The following is a 22,706-nucleotide window of genomic DNA, read 5'->3' on the forward strand; positions in this document are numbered from 1 at the left end:
AGCACAAGGAAGAGGATATTTGAAGAAAAGAAACATGAGAAAGATGACATTGAGGTGAGAGCAATCAAATGGTTTGACAACAGAGGAGTAACCTTAGTTTCGACTTTTGAAAGTGCGCTTCCATTGACAGAAGTTAAGAGATATGATAGGAAATCATCAAAGGAAATTTTTTGTTCCATGCCCGAAAGCTGTAGTAACTTACAACAAATTTATGGGAGGTGTAGACTCTTGGATGGCTTGATTGCATACTACAGAATAAAAAATACAAATCCAAGAAATGGTACCTAAAGTTTTTATTCCACTTCATGGATCTCACACTCGTAAACTCATGGCTTGTTTACCGAAAAAAGTTGCAAAGAGCAAAAATTAACTAAAAAAGACATAATGGACTTATTGGATTTCAAATCAAGTGTGGCCGAGAGTCTTCTAAAAACAAAGGAAGAACACAGAAAAGAAAAGAGGAAGACCATCTGCAGATCAGATTGATATGCAACACAATCTAAAGAAGAAACGTGGCCCAGCCAAACCAATTCCAGAGCCCACTACTAGAAGAGATGAGACATCACACTGGCCCTCAAATCACAGAGGACCGACAACGTTGCAAAAACCCACAATGCAAAAGGAATAACTGTGGTGAAGTGCATCGCAATTGCTTCACCGTCACCGCATTTCACACATGAGCTTAACCATATCTGGTTTATGCCTAAACCTTATTTTATTATGTTTGTGTACTCTACTAGAGTGTTTTTATTAGCAAGTTTCTAAAAACTGTTAATATATTACCCTGACAATGAAAACTGTCATGTAAATAAACATTATTCTATTATAACCCACTGTTTCATTTTTGTTACATACCCATTTTGAGCTTATTTTACATTATGCCCAATGTTGCTAATTTGCAACAAACCTTAAACAACCCCTAAATATACAAATAAAAATTTTAAAAAAATAGTAGTCATCTTAAAAGGTTTATTAATACCAAGAGTTTTGGTAAAAGATTTTTTTTCCTGACAAATAAATAATTTGGGCCGTAAGAGGTTAAATACACTACTGTAAAAGAATGTGATACCATATGGAGAAACAAACAGACAAATAATAACAGTGCAAATAAACTATAAAATTTTTAACAACAATGAAAGATAAAACTTTAAATGAATAACAAGAGTAAAAATTATGGTTGCCTGTAAAGTCGGTTTTTACGGGCGAAGATTTTACGTGACAACGTCTTTTTCTCGGTAGAATATTTATTGATATGAATATTATTAAATTGCACAATAGGAACAAGGAATTGAATGAAAATAAGAATTGCACAAAATTTTAACTATAGAAATATATTTTGTTTACTAAAACATTGTACATAATTTGAAATTAATTAAAATTTGTTATTGTAAATGGTAAAGTTGAATAAAACATTTACTAAAATTGGAATTTGAAATTCTTGCTAAACACAGTTAAATTCTAACTCCGCGCGTGGTGATTGGTCGGTTTAGTTCGTTTGTTTGGTCGCATTGTTATGACAGGTTAGAGGTTATAATTTGTTATTTTAAATGTTTGACTAGCAATACGCGCTGTTTTTTCTTCTCAATCGACTGAATTACGATTGATTGCAGAGTGATTTAAACTAATAATTTACTTAACACTATCAACATTTTTTTGTCAATAGTATGACATAACCTATAAACTCAGTTTCTCACTTTTTGTGTCAATCTAACAATTAATCAATCAATCATAGTTTACGATAATGAAATATCAGTGTACAATTATTTACCTTTATTGTTGTAGTTGTTGTAAATGACGAATCTAAGCACTCCACATTTTCACGAATAAACATAGGTATACTGCTTTATCCCGTGCGGCGGACCCACAGTTATCTGCTTTATCCCGTGCGGATCCGTGCGGCGGACCCACTGGACGGGCATCGTAACGTTACCGGGGCGTTACACTTTTTCATGAGTGACTCCGAGCCGCAACCTAATTTAAGACGTTGTCACGTCAAAAAAAATATTAACATTAATGACTGATAGTGGTAAATAAAAAACTGAAAAAAATAAAAAATATTTAACTTAAATGCATATTGCAACTAAGCCTCAACTTTGACTTCAAATACGCTAGGATGTGGCGGGATTTGATAAAAAATAACAGTTTGATTGAAATCTAGCGAGGAAAAATCTATAAGAAACAATACCAAACTCAATTTAGAAAAAATATCGACTTGGAGGGTTTTTGGATTCTAGGCAAAATATGTGTGTGTGTGTGTGTGTGTGTGTGTGTGTGTGTGTGTGTGTGTGTGTGTGTGTGTGTGTGTGTGTGTGTGTGTGTGTACTTATGTATTTAGAAAAATACATGCCAATCGATGGATGATAAAATTTCGTGGTTTTAACCCTTGAAAAGCCATCATTGTTGATGAAATATATAGTAGACGTCCGATCGCAGCCACAGACGAAAAGCATCACAAATTCGTTGATAATTTGATTCAAAGTAATCGGCGAATCACCCAACAGCGTATCGAAAACCATGTTGGAATATCTAAGGAACGTGTTGGTTTTATTATTCAACTAGCTGACCCGGCGAACTTTGTCCCGCCTTAAAGGCAATATCACATGATCACATTTTTTACTTTTTAAATTAGGATAATTGTAAATAAAAAAATATAATTATTCAATGATTCTTTATTTGCCATTTTATTGTAGCACCTTGTGATAAACTACATTTTTTGTTTTTTTTTTTATTAGGCGCGAAAACAAATAACGCGGATGGTCTTCCGACCCGTGGACATGCCACATTTAATTGGCCATGGGAAAAACATGGATGTTTGAGATTAAGATGCCGGAAAATCTGAGCACGATGGATGCCGCGCCGTTTAACAGACAAGAAGGAATAGCATCAAATTGAATGCTCTCATGAACTTTTGCAGTGCTACAATGACTAAGAAGACGACTTTCATTTGAATATCGTGACGGTGGACAAGTCATAGATGCACCATTATGATCCAGAAGAAAATATACAAAGCACTGAATATCGACATTTGGGTTCTCCTGCAACGAAAAAGTTCAAAACACGACCATCCGCAAATAATTCTTTTGACTGTGTTTTGAGATGCTCATCGAGTTTATGTGAACGACTATCTATAACAAGGCGTGACGGAAAATTTGTCTCAACACATATAGACTCGAAAAAACCTCCGACGTCGAGTTTGTCGTATTAGAGGAAGCCCCGAACCAATAATCTTGCAACACGGCAACGCTCGTACGCACACTTCTCGCGCAACTGAAGAGGCAGTGAGAAAGCTAAAGTTTGAACCGATTCCACTTCCTCTTTATTCCCCTGATCTAGCCCCTTGCGATTTTTTCCCCTCTACTCAAGAGAGATCTCAAGGGCTCTCATTACACTTCGGACGATGCAGTGAAAGCAGCTATTGCGTCCTGGATTCGAGAAAAACTGAAAAACTGTACAGTGACGGAATAAAAAAACTTGTTACACGTTGGGAGAAATGTGGTGACTATGTGGAAAAAATAAGTGTATTATTGTAAAGCTTAAGAATTGTACTTTACTTTACTTTTTACCCGATCTCGCTATTTCTTTTCGTTAGCGTTCTACAAGCATTTGTGCGCTACTTTTCAGCCTACCCTTGTATTTATATACCTAGCTGTAACAAGTAACATCACTAGTGAAGCAAGGTATGTGCTTTCATCAACTTTATTTGAGAAATATGAGCTTTCTTTTAATTGTAGAATTACCCTTTCTACCGACAGAACCTTGTACTTATTTTTAGAAATAAAATTTAATTTTTTGCTTGGCAGCATAATATTTTTTATCTTTAAGATTTCGGTTAATATTTTCATGTTTAAGATTTTACTTAACATTAGTAATTAAAACTTCTTTATTATTTGTTGGATCCAAACATCATTTTTTTATTTTATTGCTTCTGATGGGGGTCAATAGTTTTGCTGGAAGACTTCTTGGACCGGTTGCTTTTTTATTCAAGCACTTACACTCAGTTTTACTTTTACATATTGTCTTAATTTTCCTTTCGAGTAACTCAATACTTTCTTCTTTTTTCAGAGCTAGAGCTTGAAGAATTGTGTTATGCTTATTTAATTTTTTTATTTCTTCAATAAGTTTTGGCAAGGTCTTGTGACAGATTATAGATGATAAGTTCTTGAGATTGCACTTCTTTTTTTAAATCCTCATATAAAATCTTATTCTCTTCATTCTACGCATCAATATTTAACAGTGCAGTGTAAACCCAACCAATTTTTTATTTTATTTGCTCATAGTCCTCATTATTTCATTCATTACATTTTAAATGAAACCATTGATTACAGCTCCCTTTGCGTAGCCTTGCCTTGAGGCAATTTCTTATATTTGTAAGACATTTACCACTAAGCGTTGGATATATTATTTAAAGTATATTAATAAATTAGTATAAAGTATAGAATTACATTTTATATAATTGTTATTAAAGTTCAAAAATGTAAAGTTTGATTAAGATGAGAAAGAATATGTATTTATTTTTCACATCATCAATTAATTTAAAGATCTTTACATAGTATCACTATTGTTATTTATTATACGTTGTTATTAGTATGTATTAAACTATTGCTTAGTTTCTGTTGCTATTGTTATTACATTTTGAAGCGTTTGAGTACGACTTTCTCTCATCTAGTGAGGTCTCTTAATCGTAAATGTACATTTAAAGACATTTAGTACCTGTATACATCTCATTATACCACTCATCATAAGACAAAGTCGACTCTGCTGTTAAAACCGTCTTCTGAAAGTTCCTCGACAAATTACTTCTTTTTCTACATTCATGATGAGAGTATTGCATAAGAACCAGCTTTGAAACCGATTTAAATAGGTTTTTACAATTCTCTTCAAAGTCTAACATGGCCCTGATCTAAAACTCGTATCAATTACATCGCACGCGGCATGGTCATCGTGGTGATGACGTAACCAAGACTGGACGATACAGGTTATACCGTTCTTAGTCGGCGCGACTGACAATGCGCGAAGGCGATTTGAAAAGCCGGAGTGGATTAGTTCGGGTGGGTACCGTAATTTATTCTACAGCAAAGGCCATTAAGCAGAACATATGTAAATAATCTATATATAAATACTAACACAATCACACACACACACACACAGTCACAAATCTGGACAATCTTATGGATATTCAGGAGTGGCATATCACTAACCGCAAATATCGAGATTCTGGTGTGTAGGGTTAATTCTATAGGTCTAGTCTACTTCGGTAGATGACTGTTGGAGTTGGTGGGATTCGTTCCCTAAATGTCAAAGGTCCTTGCTAGCCTATACATAAGTGCGTGCTTTGACTGGAGAGGCTGCTTCAGAGCTGGCCTCCCCTTCTTTCGAGGATGCATGACTTGAGATTAGTGCCCTAAATTCTTTCTCATGGATCTCGGTAGGAGGCGGCCCTTACCCTTAACTTTACCCATCCAGAATATCCTGTCGTTCTGGAAGCAGCGCATAGGTCATTATAGGACTAGGTGCAATTTATAAGCTTCTTGACCTAAGAGAACAAAATAAAACTATTCTCTTCGTATACCACGGTCATCAAGATCGAAGACTCGTTAAGAAAACTGCAAGTAGAAAGGAAGCTAAAGAAAATTATTTTGTTTGCAATAATAAAAATGCTACACATTCACAAAGGAATATATTATTTTTAGTTAATTTATAAGAGATAGGCGAAGAAATTTGTATTTAATGTTGTCAATATGGAAAATTGTATTTGTACAATTATTAATTAATACAAAATTATTAAACATTTACTCCGTCAATATACTGTTTTTTATGTATCTACGAAAACATAAATGAGCTGACTGCACCAATGTATCCAAATGTTATGTTTTCAATATATTATTCTTATATTAATAATTTTTATAATTTAGTTATAATATATTTATTTCTATTTCTTTTATTGAAAGGCATTCCATGGCATTTTGTGTTGAACATTACCTTGACAATTATGACGTCATCTTTCCTCCGCCTTTTTTCTCCAAATACTCCTTCTGGCTAGGAACGTGTATCAATGACTTCGTTGTCTTCCAGTGATTGAAAGTGAAATAAAGTAATTTGCAAAAATCGACGATGTTCCATTAGTTTGTCGATAACGTACATATTGCAACACGTTTCAGTTTTACTTAAATTGTGTAATTAGCCTTGAGTTTGATAGATACTGCTGTGTCGGCCCTTTGCAACCATGGCGTCTGATCCTCAATCAAAACACAGGATGCAGGGTTTCAAAAACAAAGGAAAAGATCAAGATGTAAGCATATAATTCATAATCCACCAACCATTTAACTTGTCAATTTCTTGAAATTATCCTTTTGTAGAGAGTAGGTTATGTAGGCTAGTGGGTATGATATTGCATTGCAAGGTAGGGCCTAGGCCTAATCAAATTTTCATGTTCTGGGTTGTTGAATATAATTTAAAACTTGCTTTTTGAGTTTACTAAACATTAAGTAATGGATAAAGCAGCCAGCATGTTATTTACTCAGCAAAAAATTATGATATTTGAATTTTGCTTTTATAATATGCTAACTCTTATAATAAAACTGGAGCAGTCATATCTGACCAGTTGATGAATCTTGAACTCTCATTGAAATAAGACTAGTTCCTTGTTACTATTTCCGAAACCATGACAATTGAAACTAGATTCATGAGTATCAAATCGATACTCAAATTGATATTCATGAGTATTGAATCTTCGATATTCACGATTATCTGAAACTAAAATATCGAACCAAATTGTGTTAATTGTACCTACGTATTTAACGCCACCGCAGCAAAAATGTTATGCTTATCAAGTGCAGACAATTTAGACATAAATTTTTGGGGAGAAAATAAAACTCATATTTAACATCAAAACATTTTAGAAGTCCAAAGAACTGTATTTAAAAGCGAAGTATCATTTAGATGGAAAATGGACCAATAAGGAATTGAAGATGGATTAAAAATTGTTGTTCAAATGCTATCGCCATTTGAACTCTGATATGTTCTAAATGATGTCTCACTGTCCCCCATGTGCTCTTTATTGGTGCATTGGCAGAATTTTTGCTGTGGTGGCGTTAATTCGTTATGAATAGCTATATAAACTACCGAATAATATAAAATCAAAATGTCAAACTTAATAACGTAAGTATTTACAGTTATAGTTCAGCTAGTTTTTTACATCTAGAAAACTAATAATTGTACTTAGGAGAAATTCCATTTCAAATTATGCAGACAAAGGACATTATGACACACAAGTTTATCAGAATTTTATGAAATTTGATGAATTGGTTCAAACCACAGACATAAAAAACCATACCAAATTAGAACAAATAGTATATTTTGATTTATTTCTGAGATATATAGTATGTCACAGTTTTAATCAAAACTCATTAATATTGTGGCATTTTTTGTGTTGCGATGCCACATTGTTTTATGTTTTTGGTAAAAAATCTGCTATGTATTAAGCTATACTGGTCAAAGTTACACCATTTTATTCAGGATGAAATTCTGATGTAAAATATGTAATTAGTCTAAATCTAAACATACTTAAACTGCTTAACTGAGCCCTAAAGTAAAAATTTAGACCTCTCTCTAAAATTTGACATGTATTCAAAACCTTATCAATAACTAGAGTCCGACTCCTGAACCTACCCAAAAAATAGATTAAATATGCTATAGAATGGTGAAATAAAATTGATGGGTTTTTGAGTTTAACTAGGTTTAAATCTAATGTAAAGTTGTAACCTTTTTCAATTTCTAGAACGTATCTTATAGCCATAAATAATGCAAGGTAAATGTTAAATGCATTAAACTGAATGACCCACTGAAAAAATTAACTGATTTCCTTAAACACAAATCAAAAAATATTTATCTTAGTTGCAAACAAAAAAATATTTTTTATTTCATGTCCATTGCTATTGTTCTTGGTGATGTCACCATTCACAACAAAAATTATTTTACTTTATTTCAATTAAGTTAATCTGAAACAATATTGTTATTCTGTAAAATGAAAACAGCTGAACTTATTAATTATGAATATCTAGAGGCCAATGTTTTTAGATTCGATAGTTTAGATATATTTCTAATCTATATTATATGTATTTGATTGTTGTGGTGGTCACTTATTATATTCCAGTCTTAATATTAAAGCTATTCGACTATATCTATATCTAGGACTCACTTGTAAGATAGCCTATGCAATAACTTATTTATTTTCAAACAGCTGAGAGCTTTAAAATATTAAGAATCTTTACAAAGTAACCGTGAAGGTAACAAAATCAAATATGCCTACTTTATGAAAATGTCTGATTTTTCATGAACAGTAGAAATATTACACACTTCAGTATTGTATAAGGTAGGCTGTTAAATGTACACTAGATTTACTGATCACTTATACCAAGGTAGCACAAGTGCATCACAGGATATTTACGATTAATCAATGCATCAGTTTACTCAGGGACTTGATAGGGTTAAAATATCTTATTGGTTCATGAATTGATTATGCCATGATTTGATTTTACAAAATGTTTATTAAAGTTCAGTTAACATATTGACTGCAGCTGAAGCACTAATGCGAAGTAGCCTCTTGACACACTACAAGAGAACACTCAATATAGAGCCGCAGTGAAGGTGTTAAGTGTGCACTTCAATAAGAAATTGCTAAAGTAATCAAACAAACGTTCACAACTATAATTTGACAGACCAGTTGACTACAAAAACAACTTATATAACTATATCAATTTGCAGCTCTATAGTTTTTACATTCCACAATACAGATTTGTAACTGCTTTTAACAGTACCCAAAGCTATCTTATCTAAAAATTGAAATTTCTCTTAAATTGTACAAATTAATATTCTAGATGATCTGAGATTTTTATGATTTAATGCTAGGCTAACACATGTTGTACGTGGTTTAAATAAATATTATACAAACAAACATGTGAATTGTCAAAACAATGACATTTAAGTAGAATAAAGTTGCACATAGATTTTCATGCATATAATCTAATAGACAAAAGAGAATTAAAAAAAGAGGTACTTTGGGATTATACCGACCACACCCAGACATGAATCGTTATTTCACATTTCGTTTCTACTGATTACTAGATTAGCGTAGAACAATATTTCGTCAATATAAAACAGGAATTGTCTTATCGCAAACACCTCCCCATCCTCAGACAGAGGTCAAAGTCGAGCGTCTAGTAGATAACGTGATTGCAGAGTCTCGCCGCCCGTTCAGCTGGTGCATCGCTTTGTTGTACTTCCGTGTTTTACCTCTACATTTCTCCAAACACAAAAATTCAACAAAAACAAACATTTACCAAACTAAACTTTTTATTAAAAAAACACTCAAAACTTGTTTTTATTCTTGATCACATTCCGCCACCCAAAATGCGAGTGCCTCCGGCCATCAGCGCGGGAGCTGCCTTCGGTGCTGCCCCGCGCTGATGTCGACGAAAGAAAAACATCCCTCGAGATAGTACCTATCAGTAAAATATCAAATTCTAGAGGGGCTAATCAGAAATATAAATTGAATTGTAATGGAAAGGCAATGATGTACCGTGCAAATCACGTGATGCCGCGCGGCCTGCCGTAATCAGGATTCTCGAGAAAGATAAGATAACAGCGACAACAATACCGATCACAATACCTGGAAATGCTTGTAAGTTTGTAATTTTGTAATTGAAGAGTTGTTTTTTCGTTCTATCATGTTTGTTTCTATAAATTTCTATTTTTGTGTTCTTCATACTGGTGTGGTCGGTATAATCCCAAAGTACCAAAAAAGATTGTCAAGTGAGTGAAATGTCTTTTCTTGTAGCCATTGTTTGATCTTAATCGTATTAGTGCTCAGAGTCGATGAGATCGGCCTGCAGGTGTTTCCAAAAAGCACAGAGGACCGACTAGATCGGTTTTTCGAATACTTATTATTTTGTAACTAAATGTGGACATTGTACTTAGTCTCATTTTATACATAATAAATCAAATGTACAATGATTATCAATCTTGATTTGATTGTTATAGCTAGTATAAGCTATTTGCAAAATATGAGAGAAAACTATTATGTAAGTGGAGATTTACAATATTTTGCACTAATATAAAAACAAAACTCATAATTACTTAGTATTACAGATAATGTACTTGTTTGAAACTTGGTAAGTTTTACTTGTTCCTATTTACATAGGGAACAATAATAAAGGAGCATACTAATGTATTAAGATTAACAAATTACAATTTTTCTTTGAGTATGTAAAATAATTAAAATTAAAATTGCTTACATAATTTTTTTATCTAAAAATTTTAACAGATTTTACCTTCCAAATAAATATTATTTCTATTTCCCTCCCAACAATAAAACAAAAATTATTCCATTATGTTTATGTTTAAAAAGATGTGAATTATTTTGAAGAACACTACACAAATACCAAGTATGAAAAAATTAAAACACGTTATACATATAGGTCTCTACCTTATTTTCTGAAATTTGGTATGTTTGTCCGTATGCACATTAGGAACAATGCATACGAATAAATTAAGATCATAAAATTACAATTTTTGTATTCCAAAGTTAAAATTTAATTTTGTGTCTATTATAATATTTCAATTTTAAAAATAGTAACATGTTTTTGTCATTCAATTAAATATTATAAGTTATAGTTTCCTAAACATAATAAAATAAAAAAACCTTATTTTTTTAGTTATAAATTATTTAGGTGAACACTACACAAATGCTTGGCACAGACAGCCCCACCACCTCAAAAGTGCTTGGCACTCAAAGGGTAATTTTGAAATTTGTGTAGCTTGTACAGAGGCAGTTTACTAATGAACTATATGTGTATGTAAGGTAATTCCATGTCAAATCAACCAATGGTGTGGACCTCGACCTCTCAGACTTTGATGATTTTTTTTTTATGGAAGTTGTACCTACCATGACTAGTTAACCCTTTCAGGGCCAGGACCAAATATGAGATGTTGCAAAATTTTTTCACATATCTATCCCCTTGTGACTAGTCAAAAGTGCCAGGCTAAAATTGGCGATTTTGCAGTCTCTTAGATTAAAATTTATAACTTTTCATAAACATTAGAGAATGACCTAAAAGTTGCACCAAATTACTCGTATAGATATATACTATCAACAAAAAAATATAAAGATGTAGTTTTAAGTAATTTAAAATTTTAAAAAAATAATGTTTTAATGGATTACATAAAAAAAATTTAATTTTTTAATTTTTTTTCGTAAATAACTAAAAAAGGAAAAATAATTTTACTGTAGAAAGCTATGTTATTATATTGTACATTTATAAAGGAACAACCATACAAAATTTTGTGTTATTTCTCTCATAAATAAATTTTTTATGACACATTTTGTATAAATACGCATAATTGTACTTCGCAACAAGTGATAAAGCAACTGACTCTTAACTGCAAGAAACTTAAAATAAATATTCACATTACGGATGTACCGGTAAACAGATGATTGTAGGATCCATAAGCAGTTTCAATACAGTTAAAAACACTATTTACCAAGAAATATTTACACAATTTTATTTGAAATTTATTTACACTTTTTCTATTTACAAATATGCTACTTACAATTTCACTCCCGTGAGATCGCAAATTGTCAGTCATTGTAACTACTACACACAATAGCTAAGCAGGTAACACTACTAATATTTACAACCACAAAATAAAAATAATGAAGAAGAATCCAGCATACAATGGTACGATTGCACTAAAGCATAAAGAATTAACAACAATAGATCGAGTCACCTGATAATGTCACGTGACAATTACAAAATAAAAATGCATAGACCTCCAAAATAAAAATTATATTCATATTAAATATCTACAAATATACCAGGGAATAAAAAAAACAAAAAACTTTAATCATTTGATGTCGTATTTTTTAAAGAAAATTACGAATATCAAGGCGGCAATATATTGCCGCCTGGCGCTTTTCGCGTATGTCACCGACGGCAATATATTGCCGCCTGGCACTTTTTAGACACGATCTATGGCGGCAATATATTGCCGCCTGGCCCGGAAAGGGTTAAAATACAAAATTTTACACCTTTCTTGCCTTGTGGTTTTGAAGGAACAGGCTTTTTTAAAAACCCTGTAAAAAGAAAGTTTTTGGTCATGTCTTAGTATTTTCTAAAAAATATAGATAAAAAGCTTAATGCTGAAGACCTCAAATGTACCATTCTCTTCCAGTTGAAATGCTCTTTTTCATGACTATGTTTTGTATATTTTAAATTTTTTTAATCCTCCCAAAAACTGTTTTTGAAAAACCTAAAATACACCCCTCTATATTAAAAATATTTCTTACTGGAGTAAACATCAGTTTGGTGTAAGCAGCCATTGCTATTTACATTAAGGAGATAAATCTTCCCTTGCTAGTCAATGTTTTACATCCATTCAGTACAAAAGAGATTAGTTTTAGATTATTTGAAAGAAATATAGATTGCTTCTATAAAGAAAAATTCCCAACAAGTCAAATTAGTTTTACAGAGGTCTGTAAGCTTAGGCTCAATAACTGCATACTTTTTGGAACACATACAGTATGCATGTTTGTGCACATTGCACCAAAACATAAATTATGATGAGTGGAAAAAATTAAAATTTTGTTCTGGACGATGAAATATCTTTGAAATCTGATCATTCCTGCTTGGCCAAGATAATTTAAAATCCATCTTTACACACAATATCACGTCATTGTGTGTAAAGAATCCTCAAGTGGTAATGAATTAAAAGACTTACTGTGTAACAAAATTTAATAATTAAATAATAGATGAAGATACTTGCAAAAAATGGGTAGCTGTAGATAGGTGTCCCCAATGGAAACAGTAACTTAGTAAAAAGCACCAGTGATTTTATTGTGATTTAAAAAACATGCATCAACAAAACTCAGCAAAACGGACACTACAATGCAGACTGGGATCTAGGCTATTGAAACAAAAATAAAGAACCCATTTACGTCCCATTCTAAAATTTTTCATGTATGTAGTCAGTTATAGCGTGAATAAAAATATATATGTGTATATTTTTTCAAACAAAATTGAAGGGGACGTATTTTGAGTTTTTCAAAAACTGTTTTTGGGAGGATTTAACAAAATTCAAAATATACAAAACATAGTCATGTAATATATAATAATAAAGAGCATTTCAAATTTAAAATAATACCATGAATTTTTGCTATTTAACTGTAACAGTTCTTTAGCTATGTGTTTTAGAAAATACTGAAACATGATCGAAAAATGCCTTTTTTGGGTTTTTATTAAAAGCTTGTCACTCAAAAACCAAAAAGAAGATATGTGATCTGTTGCATTTGGTAGGTACAACTTCCATACAAAAAAAACAAAAAACATCAAAGTATGAGAGGTCAAGGTCCAAAATTAATTTTTTCATTGGTTGATTTGAAATGGAATAACCCTGTTAGTTGTTGGAAAAACTTTATATCTTGTATTGTAACTGAAACTCTAAATTCAATAAAAAGAATAAAGGTAATATTTTTTAGATTGGAGCAACTTCTTAACAGAGTGAATATAGATTCATCAGCTGATAAAATTGGGGAAATTAAAACTTAAATTTTGCATTTTAAAAACTTTTAGATTACAGTTGACTTACCCCAATTCAGAATTCTATACTTAAATAAAAGAAAAATATGCATTTTATACCATTGATAAGAATTTTAATAATTAAGATTTTATTGTTTTTAATGATATGCTAGGTTGCGTTCAAGTATTGGTATTAAACTAGCAATACGCTCTTTCCAGGAAATGGATCATTCAATGACTACCCAAAAAGTTAGTTTTATTACCTCTTTGAATTATTTGAGTATTTAGAGCAACATTGTTACAAATATTATTGTGATTTTTGTAATTTGACTTTAAGAGCATCAAGCGAGTTTGTCAGTGTTCAAGGTGATTATTCGCAGAAAATATTGATATTTAATTTTGTACAAAGATCCTGAACAATATTGCCTGTAAACAAAATGGAAGCATTATCTGTATAACATTGCACTAGTGTAATGTTACATACATTATAGATCATTGATGTGCATAATTAAAATGAATAGTTCCAGAATAGATCCCTTAAGATACCTTATATAGAAAAATAAATGTACAAAGGCTTGTTATATAAAAGAAAGAAAAAGACTAATAAAATTTACAATCCATTAATATTTCTACTAAAAGTTTAGTTTAGACTCAGAAAATATCACATTCCGATGGACTCAAAGCAATTGATGCTGTGCTTGCCTAGATAATAACAAGAAGAATGCATGCCACACATTAGAATATCTCCGCAGCATTTGTCATATCCCATAATCCAAGGGGGGGGGGGGTGGACTGGTCGACACAAAAAACGATGACAGATTTAAAACAAAATAAAAATAATATTATGTTAAAAACCTTTTGTATTTCTCAATTTTTAAAGGTATGATTTAACTTTCCTACAATGCTTGTTACAATAAACATTTTGTTCATTTTAACCTTATTTTTTGTTACTTTTAGCCTAATAACACATAACCTCCATATTATCCGTGTTTTCTGGTTAAAGCAAAACAACTGACACTCAGAAGACTCAAGGATACTGTTTGTGGAGTTCCTGGACTTGAAAAAGTTCACTAAATGAAACATGTCGTAATCACCTTAGATTAGAGATGTATGGGAAATAATCATGTTAATTAACTAAGTTATCAACTCAACTCTGTTATTTTTGTACTCTAAACAGTGAAATCCATTATTAGTCCTGAGACAACAATGATAATTTATAATGTACTTTTCAGTCATGCATTACTTGTGGTACTGTTCTAATAGGTAAAAAGTTCTTCTGAAATTCAGCAAAGAATCATGATTCTTCAGAAAAAAGTTCTGAGACCCATAGCTAACTCACTGCCATACAGCAGGGCTGGTGTAGTGAAACTTACAAGAATCTTAATACACTAACTTTACATCCCTGCAAGCTTGACTTACTGAAAAACAAAGATTTTCATGGACGGCTTCCATGACATGCAGACTACCGCCAATATACATTTCATCTCATAGAACTACCCTCTTTGAAAAAAACCCCTCATATACAGGGGCAAAGCTCTGCAATCTACTTTTATAGAGCTGTAAACAGTTCTATCAAAATCTATTTGCACAGTGGATGAGTTCCTCACTCACTGCTTAGTTTAAATGAATATTAAACATTGTCTTTGCTCAATTATTATAATGTTCTTTGCACGTTCATTATTGTACTGTTTATTGACAACAATTCTATACTCTATGTCAAAGAATAAAGCTTCTGATTCTGGCACAAAATGTGGTCCTCTGTTTAGGTCAAAATCTCTGAATTCAGTTGATGGGAAATTAATTAAACTTATAACTTAATGTAAAATTTATAGAACATTCCGCTTTTATTTCAAGGATCTGGTTAAATATTTAACATTTTGATGGTAAATGTTTCAGAGTTGTAGGTGCTTGTATATTGATGACAATGTTTGTTAAAAAAAAGTGTAGTGACATTGTTTTTTTTGTTTTTTTTTTTTAGGAAATGAGAAGAAGAAGAAATGAGGTAACAGTTGAACTGCGCAAAAACAAGCGTGAAGAAACGCTGCAGAAGAGAAGAAATGTGCCAATAACAGACTCCACAGGTTAGTCTCTATAAATTGATAAAATTCAGATTTGAATGGCAATGAATAGTCTAACTTTTCCATTTGTTGTTTTCACAAGAATGTAGTTTTCATGTGTGACCATAGAAGCTCCCAGGCCCGATTTTGTTGTTGCAGTACTAAAGCTTTACAGTGACACAGAATGTGGACAGAGCTCTCTTCCTCCACACTTCACACATCCCGGACGTTGGAACCCTCTCAACTTCCCAATTGCGTTTCTGGTATTGTTGTCATGGGAGCAAATTTACAACAGCTCTTACAGGAGATCTGCCATATGAGATCAGTTCATAACTGGCCTCCAGATTTGGCCCAGAAATCTAGGTTCTGAACTGTATCATTGCAATCATTACCAGACCAAGATGCATCTTTTAGAATGCACTCGAAAAGTCATTTCTGTGATTCTGCTCTTCACTTATTAAAAGGAAAAGGCCGATAGAGGGCTTGGATGCTACAAAATTTTGTGTCAGTGTTCTAGACCCAGACGTCACCTAGCACCTAGAGGCATTCCTAAGTTGGTATAGAACAAGAGCAGGGTGTCATCCCGTCCCTTCGGATCCGGCCTCGTAGCTATCAGAGCAGATTTAAATCGCTTCCTTCAGGCCAGCTATTCTATTCATAACCCTTGCTGCTCTGTTCAGTATAAAAAACATCATTCTGAGCTGAAACAGAAGTGAACATCCCTTCTGTCTCCTAGTGTAGATTTCAAAGCCAGCTTTAATATCAGTTTCACCTCAAATGTACAGTTTTTAATATATCAGGTATTTTATAATTTTACTTTCTAAATTTTTCTGAGGAGGATTTATTCTAATAATCCAAAATTATATTTTTTAATTAAAATATTAATTTTGTCCCTGCACATTGGAAAACTGCTTTTCATGTTTAAATTGTCTGTGTGTAAGCATTGATTATAATCAAACAAACCACACAATCAAACAAACCACACTAATTCTAACAAAATTTAGCATGTCTGTTTATTTGGCTTTAAATTTTAAGGTTTAATTTTTTTACTGTTTAGAAATGTTAGTGTCTATAACACGTATGCTTGAGAAAATGGGGGGAAAATAGTTTCTAGTTTGTATTGGGTTTAATAAAATATATACAATATATTTGATATTATATATGAAATATATGTGATATAGGGCATGAAGACAATTAATGTGTTATTTAGATCTCTAATAAAATTATAACATTATTATTTGTAATATTCTTAAAATAAATTTTTGAGAATTTTTAGTAATTGTGATTAAATAATTATAGACTGTAGGTCATCTATCAGCTGATCTATTGTATTATTCTGAAACTGATGACAATAGATAGCACTCTATTGGGAACAACAGAAACTATGCAAGGGTGATTCTACTATTCTCTGCTAGCTCACATAAGCATTCAGGCAAACAATTATACATCACAAAACAGTACAAAAAATATTTTTTTTAATGTACGAGAGCAGTCGACATTACCACTGGTGACACATAATACACCCCTCGTAATTGTCAGGATTATTAATTTAAGATTTAATACAAAATGCAGTTTAATCTATGGAGATCTAAATCATGTTCCAAGCTAGAGTTTTTAAAACTATTGTTGTGTGGAAATTGTAATATCCATGTCTAAAGACATCAAGTTTGTGACATAAATTGGCACTGTCTATTTTTGAAGTTGTGACCCACCAATGTTTTTCTCTGTAGATGAAGATGATTTCGATAGAAACTTATCAAACATCAACCTAGAGCAACTAGTCATGGAAGCTGCCTGTGACAATCCAGAGAAACAGCTTGTTGCCGTCCAGTCTGCACGTAAACTTCTTTCTTCTGACAGAAACCCTCCTATTGATGCCCTCATTTCTAGCGGAATTCTACCCATCCTTGTCCGTTGCCTTGAAAATCATGAAAAGTGAGTGCCAAATAATATATATTTATTCATGTAGAGTTTATTAGAATAGTTCCACTGAGAAATGTGTATACCATATTAGTTCTATTGAAATTTTTAACACTATTATGGGCAATTGGTGTTTTTATGCGGAGGAAACCGTTTCATATCAACACCATAATTTGCTATATAGTTTCATTTTTTATAAGATCAGCTCTATTTTACCTCCTTACTATTATATGGTTATATACTAAATAAGAAACTGTATATTTTTCTTCTATGTTTTAAGGTTTGTGTTATATTTTTGAAACGCTTATGGAAGCAATTAATTGTGTATACAACTAATGAAATGCGTTATGAAACTATCTTTGGTTTCTTAATACTAACGATCGGAGGCGCTGATTCTCTAGCCATACACCTTTTTGTTAAAGGCTAGCTTTCTATATTGCAAGATAGTTATTTAAAAAGGATAACAGAATTTCACACGTCGCTATCATTATATTTTATAAAAAACTGAGTATAAGATCTATGATTCAAGAACTATATCGTCCTCTTCTTCAGGTATAAAAACCTAAGATTAAGCAAACACAAAAATTAATAAACCAATAAAATGTGGCAATGAACTCGTCTTAAGTCATATTTGATAAAAAAGGGCTATTTTGCACTTCTGATTCTGTAGTCTCCCAATTTTAATACACTGTGATTGTATTCAGATAAACTTAGTTCCTGCATTGGCCTTTCACATGTTCTTCTTTTTCTAAACAATTTAAATATGATGTAATAGCTAAATAAGCCTTAGAAACTGAAATGTTTTTGTCAACTTGGAAATACCTCAGAACAAGGCTTGTCCTTGTTGAAATTTGGCTCACTACACAGGTTTGTTTATGCATTTATAAATACCTGTTATATTAATATTGGTAATTCTCAATTTACTTTTTATTTATTTCTTCTTGTTATAATGGTTTTTCTTGAGGAATGTAATGGATAAAGGCTATGAACATTTGCCAATAATTTTACATTTATTAATTAAAATATATGAGGTTCTAAAATAATAAATTCCCTACTGGAATTTTAAATGATTTTCTATTTCTAAGAAGCCAAGCAAAGCAATTAATTAATTATGTTGATTTTCTCTATGACATTTTTGTCAAAACATATACATAATTAATTAGTTTTAGAATTTTTTATGAATGATTTTGATTTATGTGTTATAAATCACTTTATTCTTCATGCATAAACAGAGACATCAGAAGAAAACAAGTAATAATTATTTGAAATATGTCAATAGTAAATTATTTTGTGTATAAAGAGGGTTATTTTTTTTAAATAAATTAAATATACTTCAGAATAAAAATATTTGTTTTATTTGTTGTCAAGTTGTTCCTTAAAAATAAATCATTTAAATCATCCTTTTTTTAGAATAAAGAAGTAAAATAGGAAGGCCCTCAAAATAATGTTGCCCCAGTATTAATAGAGTTGGTAGTGGTAAAAGGGTGTTTTAATTTTATTTTCTCTGTGATCATAAAAGTTAATTGGGGTGAGAGGGCAAAAGGTTGAGTTGTTATTTCATTTTCTATATGATCATAAAAGTTAATTGGAGTGAGAGGAGTTTTAATATTTTTCATTTTTTAGCTCTAGCTGTTATGATAATTTGTTTGTAAGAGGACTAACAAAGTCAGAGTTGTTAAATATCAAAAGACCTGGATTGAATGAACAATTTGACTTGCTGCTCTGATGTTTGCAGCCCTGCGCTACAGTTCGAGGCGGCGTGGGCTCTGACAAACATCGCCAGCGGGACATCGGCACAGACACAGGCTGTGGTGGGCGCTGGCGCCGTGCCGCTGTTCCTCCAACTACTCCATTCCCAACACCAAACTGTCTGCGAACAAGCGGTCTGGGCTCTAGGTACTGCAGTTTCTTTGTTTTTATATCTAATTCCTAGAACGTGTGATAATAAGAGACATAATGAATTATTATGGGCTGGCCACAAGTGCTAATGTTAGGACTCTTCACACTCGTACCTATGATTTTTGTGGGTAATTCTAAGCAATATATGGGTCAACCTCGATTTTTCTCATATTACAATATAATGTTCCAATAGTCAATTAGAAAAGGAAATGACTAGAATTTCTTGCCGGAAAGCAGAAGCAGTTATAGGGAGCAGGCAACTCATATTACATTATAATGTTCCAATAGTCAATTAGAAAAGGAAATGACTAGAATTTCTTGCTGGAAAGCAGTTATAGGGAGCAGGCAACTGCGAGAATTACCTATTAGTGATCAGGGGCACTGACGTGATCTGGGCTTCAAAATTTGGAACTACTCGAGTTAATTTTTTTTCTAAAAGAGCAAGCAGCGCGAAGCGCTGCGCAGCGGGCAAGCATCGTGCGTGATCTTCGTCTATACTGAATTGATTCAGGCCAAAGGAATGACACAGATTACTTTACCAGATTTTTACGGAGATTTTGTATTGGGCGGATTATATTGGTTTACTTTGCTTTCCAGCATGTAATTATGTGTTTAAAATTGTTTTACATACATTACCTACATTATATTGTAATATGTAATAACAATTTTTCAAAAATTTTTAATAAAAAAAAGGATCACGCACGATGCCTGCCCGCTGCGCAGCGCTTCGCGCTGCTTGCTCTTTTAGAAAAAAAATTAACTCGAGTAGTTCCAAATTTGAAGCCCAGATCACGTCAGTCCCCCTGATCACTAATAGGTAACTCTAAGTAATATATGACCGTCTGGCAGTTGCCTGCTCCCTATAACTGCTTTCCGGCAAGAAATTCTAGTCATTTCCTTCTCTAATTGACTATTGGAACAATATATTGTAATATGAGAAAAATCGAGGTCGACCCATATATTGCTTAGAATTACCTTTTTGTGTATTACAGGATCAAAATTCTCATCCCAAAAAATTATCAGTAAATTCAATTTTTTATTTCTATTTTCTTACATGTACTCATACTGAATGAGGACTTAATTTTGTAATAAAATACTTAGCTGCTTTAATGTAGGAAATTAAAAGTTTTGTCTGATTAGTTGATTTTTTTTCTGATCAACTGATTGTTAAATAATTAATATTGCCATTCTATTAGTTTCTTTATCAATATTTACATTTTATTTATTTAATGAAATACTACTGCAGTAGAATACATACATTTATCAACATTCATTATCATTTCATTTTATTTTTGTTATCAGAAAATAAATTATGTCTTGGATAACAGTGTACATTTAAGGAACATACTCTTATGCGACTATTCAGTACATGTCAAATTACATTTTCAAAATTTGTACTATTTTGTCTTTATCCATGGTCAAAACCAATATACAGTTACAATAGTATAATAAATGACAGGTTTATAACAAAGAACTACTATAATGTACTGTAACTGACAATTACAGAAATATAACAAAGATAATATTAATTATAACTATAACACTAACAATATAAACAAAATAATTAATTTCTTTGCCCACTTCATAAAAGTTAGTCACACTTAAATGTTACTCACGAATTCAGGAGTCTCAAGCGTCGCACTAGCACTTTCCCGTACAGAAAACCCGTCTAATTTACATTCCAAAATGGCAGAAAGATTGTATTCAAAACTCTTAAAAACTGTAAAATCTTAATTTATTAACTAACATATTACATGTGTTCCCACAGGTAATATTATCGGTGATGGGCCCGCTCTGAGGGATTATGTTATCAACTTAGGAGTTGTCCAACCACTGCTAGCTTTCATCAAACCTGACATCCCGATAACTTTCTTGCGGAACGTCACGTGGGTCATAGTGAACCTGTGTCGTAATAAAGATCCTCCTCCACACGTCCAAACCATTACTGAAATTCTGCCTGCCCTCAACATGCTTATTCACCACTCAGATATTAACGTAAGTATGGAGCCAACTTCTGTTGTGTTCATCATTGGTTTAGATTATAATGAAAATTATCAATTAAGAAGTGTAGGTCTAATGGTCAGCACAGTAATTCTGATGTAGTTGTACACTGGAGTTTGAAGAGAGAAAAACAAAAATAGTCTTTCAGAGGTGTTATTTTAATTATACATTCATAGTTCATATATAAAATATGAAAGAAATAAAGTAACCCTTGTAAAAATTAAATTAAATGTTTTGGAAAATTATGATAAGACATTTTAAAGTATTTTTTTGTAATATTCCTCTTTTTAAAAATGTGTAGTGAGTTAAAAGCAAGCTACTCAAAATGTTCCATCATCATTATCCCTTTTTGATGTCTTATCAAATAAAAAAAAAAAAACACAAAAAATAAATCTCAAGACTATTTATTCTGATTTAGTCTTTGTGAAAAGGTGAGTGCATATTAATTATTGGAGTTTTGTATGTTTTAAGATTAACATACTCCTTTTATTAAGAGATGAGTGTGGTATATTGTAAAGTTCTGTCCTCTATTGTCTATCTTTATCCACAAAAACAAGTAGAAATAAGGTGGAGTCTAAAGAATTAGAGGCTTGGTTAAGGGAAAAGGGCTGTCTTTTCTTACAAAGAAAACCAAAAAGAACTTTTTAAAAAGGGTTTATATTTCTAATTCTTCATATATTTCTTTTACATAGTGGTTGTGTTGATTTAGGCACTTGTCATACCTTAAAGTTTTGAAATCTTCCTTCTAAGAAATTTGTAACTTGTTCTAACACCTAAGAGTTAACAGCTGTTTTCACTTCATCAGCCTTTATCGTCGAAGTGGAAAACACTCAGAGGAAGATCGAGGCTGCATGGCGAGTGGCTCAAAACTTACAGTCACAAGAGTTAACTATTCCCGAGTCTGGACAGCAGTATAAGCCCTTGTATTGTTGTGGAAGTGCAAGATTCCATTTGTCCGCCACGTCATTGGCTCTGAACAGATCAGTTGATTTCGGTTACAAAGTAGGCTTCTATGTTAACACTTTGTACCCTGGGCTCTTAATACATGTTTCGGTGTGGCTCCCTGGGGTTTTATGATGCTTTTAAAAAATTCTGTGTTATTACAGTAGTTATGTTATAAACTCATACTATATATCTTTTTAAAGATAGAGATACATACTTTTTTTAAATGTATACAAATATAAAGTTTTTTTTCAAAATAAAATTATTACATAATACTGAATGATATGTAAAAAATACAAAAAAAAGTTTTAGCTAC

At 32.0% G+C, this 22,706-nt stretch overlaps 1 protein-coding gene across 1 annotated transcript in view; it reads left to right on the forward strand.

The window, feature by feature from the left end:
• Positions 1-6,002: 6,002 nt before the first annotated feature.
• LOC124364884 (importin subunit alpha-3) overlaps positions 6,003-22,706 on the forward strand; it is a 29,794-nt gene continuing 13,090 nt past the window's right edge. The window contains exons 1-5 of the mRNA XM_046820681.1: positions 6,003-6,289; positions 15,550-15,652; positions 17,359-17,563; positions 19,284-19,444; positions 21,216-21,442. Of these exons, the coding sequence (XP_046676637.1) occupies positions 6,224-6,289; positions 15,550-15,652; positions 17,359-17,563; positions 19,284-19,444; positions 21,216-21,442 (762 nt within the window). The 5' untranslated portion in view covers positions 6,003-6,223. The remainder of the gene's footprint in view (positions 6,290-15,549; positions 15,653-17,358; positions 17,564-19,283; positions 19,445-21,215; positions 21,443-22,706) is intronic.

Source organism: Homalodisca vitripennis, chromosome 6 (genome assembly GCF_021130785.1).
Source record: "Homalodisca vitripennis isolate AUS2020 chromosome 6, UT_GWSS_2.1, whole genome shotgun sequence".
Taxonomy (NCBI): domain Eukaryota; kingdom Metazoa; phylum Arthropoda; class Insecta; order Hemiptera; family Cicadellidae; genus Homalodisca; species Homalodisca vitripennis.